At 35.3% G+C, this 16,547-nt stretch overlaps 1 protein-coding gene across 11 annotated transcripts in view; it reads left to right on the top strand.

Annotated features, from left to right (window-relative positions):
- RBFOX1 (RNA binding fox-1 homolog 1) overlaps nt 1-16,547 on the top strand; it is a gene marked incomplete at both ends in the record, with an annotated part of 1,305,905 nt that overhangs the window by 1,242,802 nt on the left and 46,556 nt on the right. For all 11 annotated transcript variants that reach the window (XM_080617596.1, XM_080617593.1, XM_080617598.1 and 8 more), the window contains one exon: nt 14,797-14,929. In XM_080617596.1, the coding sequence (XP_080473722.1) occupies nt 14,797-14,929 (133 nt within the window). The remainder of the gene's footprint in view (nt 1-14,796; nt 14,930-16,547) is intronic.

Genomic DNA, 16,547 nt, shown 5'->3' on the forward strand with positions numbered 1-16,547 from the left:
TTTACTGTTATCATTCCTTATAGACAACAGTATTTCAGCCTTCATCTTTTAATAATTTTGAATACTGTTACCGCTGGTATTATAACTGTGTAATATTTTAGAACAGCTTACAATGTAAGAATTAAGAGGTTTTAAATTTGTAATTTTTTAACAGAAGGGAAGGAGTCAGCTGAGATTTCTAAAGCCATGTGAGAGCTTTGGAGTTCATTAAATGCTAATGGCACTTAGGAATTTCCAGATATTTGGAAGAGGATAGTCCCCATTTTTAGAAATGCTGCCTTTGCCTTGACTGTTCATCTCTTGATCCCAAGTTATATTCTAAAACTGATGCATGGTAGTAAAATATATTTGTCTTGATTTGTCTAGCTTTTTTTTACACTTAACTTTCTGACTTCTAATTGTGTTGGTCACTAGTAGTCTCTGAACACTTTACCTCATTCTTTTTGTCTAGCCAGAAAGAAGAGTGCTTTTCTTAGAGCTACTCTTTCCTTTCTGGCATTTTATTTCCCCAGAATATATTTTATGTATCACATTGTACATTTCCCAGTACAGTAATCGCTTATACCTCTGCATATGGCAGGAGGTGGAAACATGGCTCTGCTTGCTTCCATCGCTTCTGCCCCTTTGCATAATACAGAAAGAAATGAGCTGTTTCTTCTGCAAGTAGTGGAACAAATCAGTAGCAATAGTCTCTCATGCCTCATCCGTTCTCTTATGCTGAAACGGAAGATGGGACCTGGATCAGTTTTTCATTTGCACATCTATTCTGGAATAGATTATTTGTTATGTAGAAAGCATAGTTTCAGCATACAAATATGTTCACATCCCTTGGTAGGACAGATTATGTGCCTTATTAAGACAACTGAAATAAGGATGGTCTCATCTTGGCTGCTGTAGATTCCCAGAGTATTGGCATCTCGAGGACAGAACTAATACAACTGATTTCAGCTAAATCTTTCATCGTTATCTCAGTGAAGAATGTAGACCAGTATTTCAAGGAGATATAGCCAGAAAAGAAATACTAGAGTACACCAAGTCCCAGCAAATAAGCAAGCACTTACTAGAAGCTTCCTAGAGGCTCCTCATATCTCACTGAAACATAATAAATCATACAGTTTGGCTGCACGTAACTGACAGTCTCTTTTTGCCCCCACTTCTTTAGACTAGTTGCTTCCACAGGAAATTTTAAAATCCTGAAGAACTTTGTATCTACTGGTAAATAAGAAACATATCAAGAAAAAATGTGCAACTTTTCCTAATTGAAGCCACTCATGAATAGGATCCATGAGAATATTAAGACCCTGCTGGAGAAAAGGAAGATTCAAAAGATGGAAAAAGTTCTGTCACTATCTGTATCACTGTTCTACAAAGGACAGTAATATAGCTGGGTATGTATGGTTTAAAAAAGGCAAAAAGATGAATCTGAATTTATGCAAGGAATTTAAAACTGTTTAGTGCCATTTTCCCCATTTTTCCATATTATAGAAGTGCCTGAAAATGTGAATGAAATAAAAGTTAATGAAAGCCAAAACATGGGAAAGAAGGAAGACATGAAGTCTTAGAATCATAGAATAATTCAGGTTGGAAGGACCAGGTTGCAGCAGGGCACCTTTAACGATGGAGACTGTACGACCTTCCTGGATCATCTGTTCCAATGCTTGAATGTCCTAACAGTGGAAACCTCTCTGCTTTCAGGTTACTTTTGTTGTCTCTTGTCTTCCTAGTGCGTGTCTCTGAAAAGTGTGGCTCCATTTTCTTGATAACCTTGATGACCATTTCATGGCAAGGGATGGAAGAGGAGATGCACCTGCCAGTAGACAACTGGAATAGCTAATCAGTGTTTCCAGGCTCATTAAGCACTAGCTGGTGTAGCAAGGAACCCAGCCTAAAGATACGCATCACATTTTTCCAAAATTTACAGTTCTGCATACCCAGGTCCCGTGGAAGGCAATGGGAGAAAGATCAGAAGCTGTAATAGGAGTTCAAAGGCAGCTAAATATTTTTCACTTTCTAAATCAGAACTTTGATCTTCATGACTTTCAGGCTTTATTTTAGGATCAAGTACAAATAAAGTTACTTTGACTTACCAGGTATGTAACTACTAGTAGATTTTTCTGAGCATGTATTAACGGGACAGTTCACTGGACTGAATACCTAACTTATGTGATGAAATAGCAAATTGCTGCATGTCTTTGTTCAAGATGATGGGCAGAAACATGCCTGTATTTCCCAAATGTTTTGCATAGCCATAAAAGAGAATTTGCCTTGACTTCGATGAGTAAATTTTAAACTTCTGTCAATTTTGGCTTACATTTTCTAAATGTGAGAGTTGTTTCATCTTCAGTAAGCATGCTTATCAGCTCAAAAATACATACGCTCTTTTTCCATAAATTTTAATATTTTATTAAAAATTAAGGCATCTTTCCTATTGCAATAAAATGATAGAATTAAAAGAAGAAAAATATGAAAATGCATAAATCAGATATTTATTTTATCATACCCAAGGGCAAATGAAGTTGATGGTCCATTTGTTAATTGATATATTGATTACAATTTCTAAGAAGAGGTGGTGGTATCCAAAAATGATTGAGGTGGTACAAATGCTTATAAATCTGTCTCACATTGTTCATATTATTTAATTGTAATTGGCTGATAAAACTTCCATCAGTTTCTGTAATTAACCTAATGGTCTAAATGAATTTCCAGATCACTGGTTATTCATTTCAATATAGAAAATGCCATTACATTGAGTTTAATTAATACAAAGTAAGTTCACAGTTCTAAGTATTATTAGAGGAGAATTTTACTGTTTTAACTGTTTCAATGATGAATATTTTTTTCCTCTCACTTTGTCCTATATGTGGACTTAAGTGTTCATTCTCTATTCATACTGAAATAAGATACACCCTTTATAATTAAAATATTTAAACCCCAATGGTCTTCAAGTTCTATCCTCAAAATATCAGTGTAGATATTTTTTGTATTTATCATTTCAACTATTTTTAAACAAAATTCAGTCACTGCCAAACTCGTAATCACATGGTATGCCCTAGAACATCTTATTTGTCTTGATATTCCTTTCACAGAAGTACATATGACAGATAAGCACTCACCAGAGAATACTTGTGCTTTGCGTCAGACAGATATTAAAACAATAAACTATGTTGCCCTGGGATTTTAGCTTATGAGTAACCAGAAAACAACAAGGCAAAGATGAGATGTTTTTGAAAGGTGGGAAGGCAGTTCTTTTCAGAAAATTCCCTAGAAACCTTTGGTCCTGTAATATTTTTGACAAGAAATATTTTTAATGCTTAAGTTCTTTTAAAGCAAATCACTAAAATACGTTCCATTACTTCAGAGCAGGCATTAGAAATGTTCCTAAATTATCGTAATAATCCCACTGATCCAAAGTGATGTGTTATATACCAGGAGTGAAGGAAAATCTCTAGCAAAAGCTTAAAGTATTAATTACATGATATGGGAATTTTGCTTTTTATTTGTGTTCTCTATTGAAATCTTATCAGCACTTATGTATGACAGACACATGTAGTATTTTTTAAAAGATTTTTTTTTCCTGTGAGTGTTCTAATTCATAGGTGGGGAATAGGTCAGGTCTTTGTTAGTATGCTTGTAATAGATAGGAAATATCATAAGTATTAAGTATAAATATCACATCCAATAGTAGGATTTAGTCCATAGGAGGGCTCACTGTGCTACAGAAATGAAAATTAAGTAAAGTTTGTCTATTCAATATGTCTGTTGAATGTCCTCACCTAGAAGTAGGTATCTGAAGGAGGCCTATAAGAATCCTGGGGAGGAGCTCTTCATTAGGGACTGTAGTGGCAAGACAGGGGATAATGGGTTCAGACTTAAACAGGGGAAGTTTAGATCAGGCATAAGAGAAAGTTCTTCACTGTTAGGGCGGTGAGGCACTGGAATGGGTTGCCAAAAGAAGTTATGAATGCTTCATCCCCGAAGGTGTTCAAGGCCAGGTCGGACAGAGCCTTGGGCAACATGGTTTAGTGTAAGGTGTCCCTGCCCATGGCAGGGGGGTTGGAACTAGATGATCTTATGATCCTTTCCAACCCTAACTATTCTATGATTCGATGAGTCTACTTGCCTTAGGAATATTAGTAAACTACTTAAAACATGCTATATGAAACTATTTTCATTATTTTTGTTTCAGTGAAGACATTCCAGGTTTTGTTTTCGTGTGGCATCATTAATGGTTTGAAGTAAGACCTTTGACATTTCTGTTGTATTCTGGAATATTGCCAGTACTAAGAAGATTATATGAGGAAAATACGGTTTTTTGAAAGGTGATTTGAAGTGTGCTTCTGAGCAGAATCATTAGTGGAAACATTCAGTTTAGAAACCTCGATTCAGTTCATTTTTGTCAGATTTAATCTGCACACATGTAATCACCTGAAAATTATATTGTAATGCTTATAGTCTTCTGATGGTATTATCTCAAGACTCCAAGCAACTGGAAGTGTAGGTGCTCCTGAAATTTAGTTTATGGTTGTCTGACATGGCTGACGATATTCAGTCCAAATGGACTTATGCTTTATTTTAATGACATCAATGATTAATTTGTTTTGATTTTGTTGTTGTATTTTTTCTTAGTCTGCTTCTTGTGCTTTTACTGTTATTAGTAACAGTATTAGTTATTAGTTATTTTTACTGTTATTAGTAAGCTTGCTATTTTGCACTGGTATGTGGGTCAGGAATGACTTAAAGAATTGAGTATTCATATGGTATAATAATTTGCCTATGTTACAGTATTTCCAAATTAAATGTAAAAAGATATCTGCAAACTTAATTGTTAGTTGGTCTGTTTTCTCTTAAAATAAAATGGAATGGCAGGTCACTTCATCACAATTAAAATATCTATTAGTGGATTGTATTAACATGCTTGTAGTTTTGTCTGCTTTTTATTGCTTCATAGGAAAAAAGTAGAGTGGCCCTGCAAAGCAGTTCTGTGATTAAGCCAAATTAACCATTGTAGGACTGAGGTTCATGAATGAAACAGTGCAGAAATTCTGCCTAGAGTGAAATGTCCATACCTTTGAGTAGGCCAATCACTCGTATCATTTCAAGGCTACAGAAACCTCGTTACTGAACATTTAGGAGTGAAACTATATTTTAATGTGCTTCCTGAATTAATTAATTGCCTTTATTTATAAAGTAAAAGAGAATCACCTGGTATTAAGCCAGAAGTAATGTGAAAAGGGCCCTCGCTTGTCCGTATGTTTAAATACAGTGGGTTTACATGAAAAATAAAAAAGATATCAATACTAAGTATGAAGGGAAGTTTACAGATTGCTTTCCGTTATTCCCCCTCTCTCTTCTGCTATGTATAGAAGTGTAAAAGGTTGAAAAATCATGTGTCACTTCCAGAGAAAACTGTTGATTCATCTCTTGTTGAAATGTCTTTAGGTTTTTAAACATTGGTTTGTCCTATTGTATTGGACCTTGCTTTGAACAAAGTCACAGGAATTTGAATGCAGGGTAACTCCACTGAAAACTAAGCCAGATAGTTACAAAGATAATACAAAATTAACAAAATTGAGTAAAATGATATTTATATTTATTGTTATATTCCTGATTTAAGTATCAGCCTTTTTAAACCCTAAGTCAACCTCTTTGGAGTTTTTTTGATAGCACTGCCTGAAATTCTTGTTACAGCATTTTTGTGTTCTGTAGCACTGTATATTGTCCTTCTGTAACTATTTTCAGAGTAACTGTCCTTTTACCTTCTATCTAGTATTTTAAATGGTGACTAATAAACCAGCAGTAAGATGTATTGTAGTTGTCCAGAGTCTATAAATATGGATTTCATTTCACTCCTGCAAATTTGCTTTTAAGTAAGTGCCTTGCAGTTTGTACTCATCCTTCTGTTAATCTGTTCAGTGATGGTGCAGTGTTTCTGATCTAGTACACTCAATCACAAAGACAGACCTATCCTGAATTGTGTACCACTTACTTTTTTTAACTTGCACACCATCCTACGGTGCAGTGTTTCTGATCTAGTACACTCAATCACAAAGACAGACCTATCCTGAATTGTGTACCACTTACTTTTTTTAACTTGCACACCATCCTACACCTGGGTGGTAGGAGATCACTGGAAAGGCGTGCATGACATTTTTAATAGTAAATTGTGGAAATTATCTTTGCACTTCAGTTCAAATAATAAACACCCCCCCCCCAATGTTTGACCAAGGGTAGCTGGGCATCTTATGTCTTAACTTAGTACTTTCCTGTTAGTAGAGATACAGCATTTGGCCACTGGCAGTAGTGACTATCCTGTGAGTTAGGACAATAGGACTTTTTTTATCTACTCCTCTCAATATGCCTCTGAATAGCGAGAATTACACTATTTTTTTTGCATCGTGATCATGTTATTGCATGTAAGGTTCTTTGTGTAGAATCCTAGATGCAGGATTTCCTCAACTTTGCACTCTAGATGCTGTGTTACTCATTTTTAGTAGGTAGGCACAAACAGTTGACCGTACATCTCAACTTACTCTGGCTGTGACATACAAAGTTGTTAATTTTGTGATTTTCAGCTTAAGCTGTAGGATTTCATTTCAAATAAAGACCTACTTTAAATCCCTCCATATCCTCCATTTTTTCCTGCTTGTTAAGAGAAATCCCTTGATGTCTGAGGAATTCAGGTGGCTGCATATACAGTCCAGTAATAGAAGGATGAGATATATAGGGATTTCTCTTAATCACAGAATCACCAAATGACTGAATGTCACATTGGCTGAGGTTTGAAGGAACCTCTGGAGATCACTTCATCTGCCCCCCAGCTTAAGCAGGGTAACCTCTAGCATGCTACTCAGGATCACATCCAACCAGCTTTTGAATATCTCCAAGGTGGGAGACTTTTGTTACCCGTGCCAGTGCTCAGTCACCCTCACAGTGAAAAAGTTTAGGACGTGTCATGTCAAAAGGGTGACAAGACAGTTTCCAGGCTTTGGCATCACCTTTTTTTCTCTGAAGGTTTTAAGTTCCTGGGATATAATGGTATCAATGTATGTAGAAACCAGTGATGGTTTGTTTATTGGTATATTAGAGGAGATGAAATAAAGGAGGGCAGAGAAAAAGAATAATTCCATATACACTTAATTATGAAGAAAATGTGAATTCAGTGTCAAGTTGTTGTTGAAATAGACCAATTAGATCTGAAAAGAAATTTAAGCCCAAGATAACCAAATAAATGGTTGAAACAGTTGAGTGTCTTCCTACAATTTAACATAAGAATAAGCACATTAAGTAGGAGATTACTTTTTACTGAAATATTTTATGTGTGGTTTTTGAGTGCATTTGCTTATGTTGTGATTTGGTATGGAAAAATGTAACAGATCTTATTTTTCAGATTTCTGAGGATGAAATAGTTGAAAACAGTGACTTAAAGCAGCTGTCTGTCCTCCTTCTAGAATTATTTATGTAATTTTTCAGGGTATGCCTTATAACAGGTTTCACCAATTTTCTGTAAAATTTGGTGTTAATTTGGATTTGACTGGGAACTTAATGCAGTGATGTTGGGTAAAGGGATTCAATTACAGTGTGCAGTGTTTTGTAAGTAACTGTCTCACATAAAAAGTTAATTAATCAGGGCTGTGTCGATTTCCTTGTGCCATGTCAATTTGCAGCATGGTAATTAATCACTAATCACCCAGCGTGCCGCAAACTAAGGGACAATCCATGAGTCATTTATTGTTATTTTTTTCAAAATAAATGGCACACAGAGCCATGAAGAAACACATCTTGACTTTCATAATATTTTTATCGACAGTTTTGCATGTTGTAATGGACTGCAGCAACAAGCAGCTGTAGTTCAATGGAATATGAATATTAAAGAAACAAATGAGAGCAGATTTATAGGCCATTGCTTTTCTGTTATGTCAGTTTTGAGATTACACTGAGTAAATGAACAGTGAAAAATTACTCTTCCATGTGGAGAATGGTGATTAGACTTGTTACATTAATTAGAGATTTTTTGTTTTCCTTTTTAATGCATTTCAAATGAGAATAGCCTATAAATAATGGTTTGTCCAAAATACAGATCTATTTATTCCTAAACAACAGTGTTTAATACTGACATATATTTCTGTGCAGTAGTAAGGAAATAATTGTTCTACTAATTTTAAGTATGTGTTTCAAAAAATTAAATAGATTGTGAAGGAAAGAAACAGAACAGTTGTGACCGTATTTGACATAGATGGCAAATTTCCTTTGAACTCAAGTTAATTCACAGCGAGGTTCCAGGAATTGTCATCTCACAGAAGTAACAGGTGAAAAAAATGTATTTTCAGTTTGCTATTTTTAAACATTGCTACCTTTCTCAAAAATTTTTTACCCTGAAATTTTAGGAATCCATCTATATATGTCATTTAAAAGCCTTTTTATATGAAAATCTGTACTAACAGAGCTTAAATTTTACTTGCACTGTGCTTTGGACTGTGTATTTAAACCAAGAGATACGCACACACCTCTTTAATGCATTTTTTGTAATTCTTTTCAAGAATGCCAAGTAATACTAGTTATTACTATGATGATACAGTAAAAACTCACTATACAATAAAAACTCACAGATATACTATACTATATCTGGATAAACTCCTGATTCTCTTCCTGAAATCTCAGATAATAGCATACAGATTATTCTGATAAGCCTTTCTCTGCATATTATCTATTATATTTCTTTGGTTTTAATTTATTGTCCAGTACTTCTGAAGTGTTTCCTCAGAAGGAATCCTTCTGAACTATGTGAATAATGCAAATGCATCTCTCTGCCTCTCTAACAGTTAAACCATGTTGCAGTAAATTAGCTATAAACTGATTCAAACATAATGTAGCATTAAAATTCTTCACCATAAAATATCTGAAAACTCTGGATGGCAGATGACCTGCTACTTTGTGCAAAGAAGGAGAGTTTAGGAGTGATGAGAGGTGGATTCATTCATCCATTTTGACGGCATACCTTTCTTGAGGCATATGGCACTCTCATACAAATTCAAACCACAGCACAAATGCAAAGAATAATTGCCCATTAAAATAGCTGTATATTTTTATGTCTTTGATACAAAATCTGCCCCCTGTTGTTTTTTGCATCTGCTATTCTTCCATCTCCCCCAGAGCTTTAAAACTTTAATACACAGTGTATAACCCTTAAGTATTTTTTACCAGGTTATAGTCCTCCTTTTGGAAACACAAACTTTGTCATTGTTTCTTCACTGTTTGTTTTCCAAGGCATATGCTGAGATATGGTGCCTAGAAAGTGCACCTTCCTGTCATGTTCATTTAATAAAACCAATGTTTCTATTACATCTTTTGTGAGAAAATAAGATTGATTATATTTAATCTGAAAACACAGAGATTAAGCTTGTCCTTTTTTCCTCATACTTTTATTTGCTTTTTATATAAAATCACTAGTTACTTTAATTTTACTGATACATGAGCATGAATCCTCTTAATTCCAAAGGCCTTTTTATTTGCTTAGTTGTTGCAAGTTGCTGACTAGATTTCATGTCTGAGATCTAAACTGAAGTTTGAGGAAGGTGATATCCTGACAGTGCTCTCATGTTTACTAAGGGTATTCAGAAGAGAGCTTTTGGGGACTATATTTGTTGTAATAATAATTTTTACAATAAATTTTGTCCTGCAGTATAAAAATAAAACAAAGAAGGAATCTTACTAGCATGATCTTCCTTTGAAAAATTCATTTAGGCTGTAGTACAGGATGATTTGTATGCTTTTGGATAATTATGTTAAGCAAAGCCAAGCACTTCCACAGCATATTGTCTTCACTCTTCCTTTTTAATTTGAAAAAGTAAAATTGCAGTTTTACTGTAGGAACCGATTTTTTTGTTGTTGTCATTGTAGTCTCATTCATATTTGAATAGATGAATAACTATAGAACTGATAGGGCTATTAGATGTGAATGTAAATTGTTTCCTTAGCTTGATATTTGATTATATAGTCTTTAGAAAAGTCATCTTTTTTTTTTCTTTTTTAACCTTATCACCTCAAATCATCAATGTATAGTTGGAGAAATCTGCCTTTTCTCTAGCACAGATCAGAAGAATTCCAGTTATCAAATTATTTTGATAAATTTAATGTACTTTTGTTTAGAAGTGGACTTTGATGCTTCCCTGCTGACAGTCAAATACATTTTCAACCCCATTATAGCAACACTTTTACTGACTGAGTTTCAGCAGTTTGGCACTGAGTCACTAAGGAAGGTTGACCTACAAACTATAAGTCATTCAAATCTTTATCCCTCCTGGCTAGTATATTAATTACATTTGGGGCTGGTTAATAGCACTTAATGCTTCCTGATGGGAGAACTCTTTTCATTAAATTGTCTTTATGAAGTCCATTCTTCAGTTGTGTTCTCAGAGTGCCACTTCTGCTGGTTATTTTGGGGTAGGAATATTAAAAAGTCGTAGTAAAATATATTCGGTGGCTATGACATACTCCTGACCACCTGATTTCTCAGCCTGGCTGAAGTAGGGTTGGGGTGGTTTTGCCTGAACTCAAATCCAGGGTGACATGATCTTATTGATAGTTTTACCTCTAATCTAAATCTTTAATATTACTATCTGGAAATAGAAGGCTTCTTTTCACATACTCTGATTTTCAGGCTGACCCCAATCAGGCCTTATGAATGGATATAATTATTAAATATACACTCTACTCTTAGGCCTCGGTTGATCATAAGACCTTGCAATGTCACTCTTAGTTGTGTATTTCTCAGGCTTTGTTTCCATCATGTTTTATATTCTTCCTGATGCAACTCCATATCATTGCTCTACCTTCCACTGATTGCTTCTACAAGCTTTTTTAGTGTTTTGTTTTAATGTAGGCATTTTATGCTTCATGATTTTATGAAAGCGACAACACAAGCTAAGCATAGCAAAACAATTATATTACTTAAAGCTTTTAATTCCAACACATCCTTTGTGTTGCAGATCCTTTGGTAATGGTAGAAATGACTGTCTTGTTTTGCATCTCCCATGACTGCTGAGCTCTGATTATGGGTTCTGAGTTTGGTAAACATTTAGGAGCTAAGTGACTCTTCCTGCAAACTCTGTCTTCCAGCTTTTTCTCCTCTTTCATAAGAGAAAGACTTCTTTCTCATAAAAATGTAATATTTTTAAAACAACATTTTCTATTCTTCTCCTCATTCATTAATGGGAACACTCTGCTTTTCCAGTGACATTTCTTTGTAGAGAGCCATTCACTGTCAAAGATTTAAGGTCAGCGGCCCTTCTCGTAATTCTTTCCAAGGTGTGTCCACTACGAAGAATAAAGATGATTTAGGATTAATGCTCAATTGTTGCAAAATATGTATTTTGATATGTCTGTGTGAAAGCTGGAATGAATAGTACAATTCGAAGGAAAAAAAATGCTCACTCCACATTAGGAGTTCATGCTTTCAGAGAGGTGTGTCGTCAGTGACTAGCATACAACTTCTGCACATTTCCAGTTGGTTTTCATTAGACCTATGTTTACTCACTTCTGAAAATGGATAGGTCCACTCCTCACGTGTGGCTGTATGGAGGAATTGATGTGTTAATTTCAAACAGTACTTTTACAGTAGAAGTATTTTCTAGGACCCTGAGTATTTCACTGAAAGCAGACAGTTGGTTTAAATACTGCCATAGGTGTTAATTACCATGGATTAATTGCTGAAACAGATCTTTGAGCAGGATCATGTGTTGCAAGCCCACCACATTGTTAGATACTTCACATTGTTTCAGGTTAGCCTTTTTTGAACTGGTTTGGGTTTTATTGCAGCTTCTGTTTTTCTTGTGAAAGTGTGTTTTCTATTAATATGTAGAGAACTACAGATACACATGGTAGTGAAGAAATCATCCAAACTGCTCAAAGGTTGTCAGACTTCACTGATTCTTTTGTCAGTGGCTTTTAGGTTGGAGAAATTTCTGTCAATCTTGGCAGTTTAAGAATGTCCCTAAAGACTAAATTTTTTAAAGCTTGCTGTAGAACACCAAGCTTCAGGATTAGCATTTAAGGTATCCACAGTTTCAGATACTAGTTTTTCTCAAGTCCTTTCCTCCCCCTTTGCTCAAGCAAATTCTTCTCAGCACTGATTTGTTAGCAGAATTTTTTTTTTAAAGGCACAGATTAACTTTCAAATTATCAGAAATGTACTTCTGGAAATTATCATCATCTAGGTGGAAAGGAGTCCTTTTTCTAACGCAGGCAGATTGCAGCTAAACATTACTCTTACAATCAAGATAATCATACTGGATTAGATTAGTTCTTTATCTAGTCCAATACTCTGTATTTGGAAAGGAGCAAAACCTTGATGCCTAAAGAAAGGTTGTAAGGCTGGAGCTAGTGTAGGTGTGTAGTTCTTTGAAAATTCTGTTAGCTTTTTACAATTTGGAGTGCCTTTGTAAACCAGAGGTGATGTCTTTATGCTGTTTTTCTGCAAAGAAGCTGTTCATCCTTTTCAATCATATAAACTTGTAAACTTTTTAACATCCATAACATCCAGTGGCAGAACATTCCGTGGTGGCTTAATTCCCGTATTTACTCCATTATTCACAATTGTGGAGCTTTGTCATAACTCCCACAGTCACTTCCTTTCTGTGCTGAAAAGTTCTAGTCCGTTTCCTTGTTTCTCTTGCAGAAGTAATGGATATGATTATGGTGAAGATTAGCAACCATTTAAAGTGCATGTTGCATGCATCATCTAAGCCAAGACAGGACGTCTTGCATGTGGCATTCACAAATACATTCTCAAAGGGACAGAAGTGAATAGGGATACTGTGATGTCCAACCCTCATATTTTTCACATGTATTGCTAAATTACATTACAAAATTTTATTAGAGCATTATACCATTTATTTATCTGTTGGTATAGGAGGACAGACCACTCTGGCAGAGGAACCACAGTATCACCTGTATATCTTTTTACTATAATGTTTGTTAGTATCTTCAGTCAGCTGAAAATTGTCTTTCGCTTTTTTGTATGCACATTGTACTGACTTGTTTGCAAGATTGCTTGAAAGGAGAAGGACAATGGCTTGTGCAGTAGGTCATGATTTTAGCACTCCTGTATATACTGTTCACTATTCAATGTTATTGCATATGCAAAAGTACTTACAGGCTTCAAATTTCAAACACATGATATATATGTTAAAAAATATAAATCTTTCTATGACTTTCTTTAAGGCTTCTTAAATGCAGTTGCTTGCAAAGATATCAATAGTATGTTGAGTTCTGTAAGTTAATCATTATGAGTTTGACACACATTCTTTTTACAGAAAGAGGAATAAAAATCTGGTTTTTGCACTTTTTAAAGGACTTTTAATTTATTTGTATCACTGTAAGTTTAGTTTATGTTATATCACAGACATGTAAATCTTTACAGAATTACTGTATAACCATTTTGTCAGTGAGAAGGACCTGGCAAAGCCCCAAAGCCACAGTAATAAGGTACTAATGGAGAAGTCACCATTAATACAGTATTTTCCTTCATGTGGCTACAAGTTGTAAATTTTTCATTTTCAAATTTAAGGCTTCTTTTAAAATTTAATGCTAAACCAGATCAAAGACAAATATGGATTGAAATCAATCCGTATTTCAGACTTGAAAATCTGACTGGTTTATACATTATTACTTCCACTTGCTTGAGTCTTATTAGGGCTTTGCTAAGCAATACTTTTTTTTTTTTTTTATCCTTTATTTACATACTAAAAAACCCACCTTCAACACGGTGAAGCACAACTGAGGTAAACTGAGTGCCAACAGAGCTGGATTTGATTTGCACTGTCTCACTGATGAATTCTGTAAAAAAATACCTGTTCTAACACTGGCCAGCAATATAAGTACAAAGGAGAAATGAAGTAATGAAGCATTGGTTAAAAAACTGACAGAGAAAGTAAAGAAAAAATAAGGTTATTTCTTTTTAACTTTTCACTTAAGTTTATGGAGAGAGATGTTTTACAGACATTTACAGAAAAAAACCCCACCTATTCTTAAGTAGTACTGTATTACTGTTCAATTTCTGATTAAAATATTTTAAGTCTCACATGGAATGGTAGTTGGTTACAATGACAACACAAAAATGTCTGAGTTATTTTCTTTATGTTTAAATTTTCTATTGAGTCTGAATATTATCTCAATTAAGATAGATATTTCCAAACTCTGCAACTCTTGCTTTTGAAGGAATAATGGGTACTGTTATGAAGAATGTACCCCCCTAAAATTTGAGAAAACTCTTGCTTTGTCTGTCTTTCACTTGGTTCACAATTAAGACACAGTTAATTATGAACTCTTGAATGAAAACAAAGCTCTGTTTGATCGGTAAAGTCATCAGATAATTTACGTCACTGGAGGTTATCTGTCTACACTCAAAGCAGGGCTGACTTTTGAAGATAGATCCATTCGTGTGATGGAATTGTCTCTAAGACTACAAATTTGAGCCTGAGGGGGGTGACTTGGGCCTCGAGTCTCCTGGTAGCAGTGTTCTGTAAAACAGCCAACATTATTTTTGATATTGTCTTCTAAGAGAATCAGAGCCACCTATGATGCTGCCATCTGAACTGCCAGTTTGCTGTCTCCTGTTTGCACACACATTTTGTGTAAAAAGACAAGACCTCTGTTTAAAAGATTGATTTACTTATTTGGTGTCTCCCTCATCCAGTTACAGGGAAGCTTTGATACAAGCGCAAACATGCTGCTACGTTACCCTTGTTTTAAACCACTAGACTGATCTGACTATTTTACATTCATTCCTCTTCTTCCCAGTGCCAGGATTTCCCTACCCTGCTGCCACTGCAGCTGCTGCTTACAGAGGTGCACATCTAAGAGGCCGAGGTCGCACGGTGTACAACACATTTCGTGCAGCAGCACCCCCCCCTCCGATTCCAGCCTACGGCGGGTAAGGAGATAAGCCTCGTCCACCTATTAGCATGACTCTCCAAAGGCTACAAGCTATTTGTGACTGTGGTGCATGCTGATGGTGTCTCGCTGCAGTATCCAGCGCAGAATGTGACCAATCCCGGTGCTGGAAGTGGTGCACCTTGCATGGAGTATTGAAAAATGACTGTAATTTGTACTGCCATGGTTGGTGGCCTTAAGCATTTCAAATGTCACATATTGTTATGTAAATGCTCTTAGAAACTGAATGCTTTGGAACAGAGAAATTGTTTCAGCTAAAGATATATTTTTGATGATTGCAAGCATCTGGTTATTAAGGAGGTTGGATCAAGTTAACTTCTTTTTCTTCAAATCATCCACTGAAAGTTGTTTCTGGACCTGAAGGCTTAGTGGCGGGGGTTTTTGTTGTGTTTTTTTCTATCTTTATTTTTACTTTTTTATTACAGTTTGTTTAGTTTTTCTAGTTGTTATCTTTTCCACAATAGAGATGTGGGGTGCTTCTGTCAGGGCCATGTGTTTATCAATACATTTGCTTAAATGATACCTTAAGATTTCACTGCAGCAACCTACATTTGCTAAAACCAAGTAGTAAACTAAGGAACAAAGGAGAGAAATTTGTAGTAATAATGTTTAGAAACTCAATAATATTCTGTTTTGAGAAATTCAATAATATTCTTATTATAGATTTTTTTAAAGTGTATTTTTGAGGAAAAGAAGATAGAAACAAAATCTCCTATAGCTCTAAATTCTGACGCAGAAAGATCTTGCGTGCTGTATATGATATTTAAAAGTCTTAATGCTGTCAAAAGATTTTCAGCTATGAAGAAATTGTGAAATTTACAGATGTCAGAAAACTTATCAAAAAACTTAACTTTGTCATAAAAAATTTGAAGTAGATATGCTGCTACCTCTCTTTAGAGCAACCAGATCTTTCTGAGGAAGGGTCAGGAAAGGTTTGCTAAGTCCTTGAGTGAAGGTGATCTCTCTCTTCACCCTCACTAAAATCCTGTTCAGCAGCTCATGACCTCTTGCTGTGGATATCCCCTTGTGAGGGAGCCTGCAGCACAACACCCTGTCCTCCTACTTTTTTACAGTAGAAGAAGGGTGCCCTTCTTTAGTTCCCACAGTTTCTCGTGAAGCCTTTGTTCTATTAAGCCAAAAGGCATGTCTTTTTCTAGACAAGTGTGCTACTCTAGGCAGGCAGGCAGGCATGCACTGGGCTAAATTTTCAGGGATATTGAAGACACGAACTTTGACCATTCACACTGGGCCTTCGTCACCTCAGAGAAGTAAGATGATCTAAGAATGAGTATAAAAATGATGCTAGAGAGTCAAGTTACTTTGTAAAAGTGATTTTTTTTTTTTATTTTAGTGTTTTGTGTAGTTTAATAAGCAAAATAATACTAATTTACTAAGCAAAGCTATTACCACTACTGGATTATCACCATGATAATTGGACATTGCCTGAGTTACCTTTGGATAAGAATGGTGTCCCACCAAAGTTATCCTACTGTTTCCCAGGGTCTCATTTAGAGTTAGTCCATGTAATTGTACATGACAATGATGGGAGCAAGTTTAGAATGCCCTGCAAGAGCCAATTCCAATCTGAACGTGTCAAC

The sequence above is a fragment of the Psittacula echo genome (genome assembly GCF_963264785.1).
Source record: "Psittacula echo genome assembly, chromosome: 5".
NCBI classification, from domain to species: Eukaryota; Metazoa; Chordata; class Aves; order Psittaciformes; family Psittacidae; genus Psittacula; species Psittacula echo.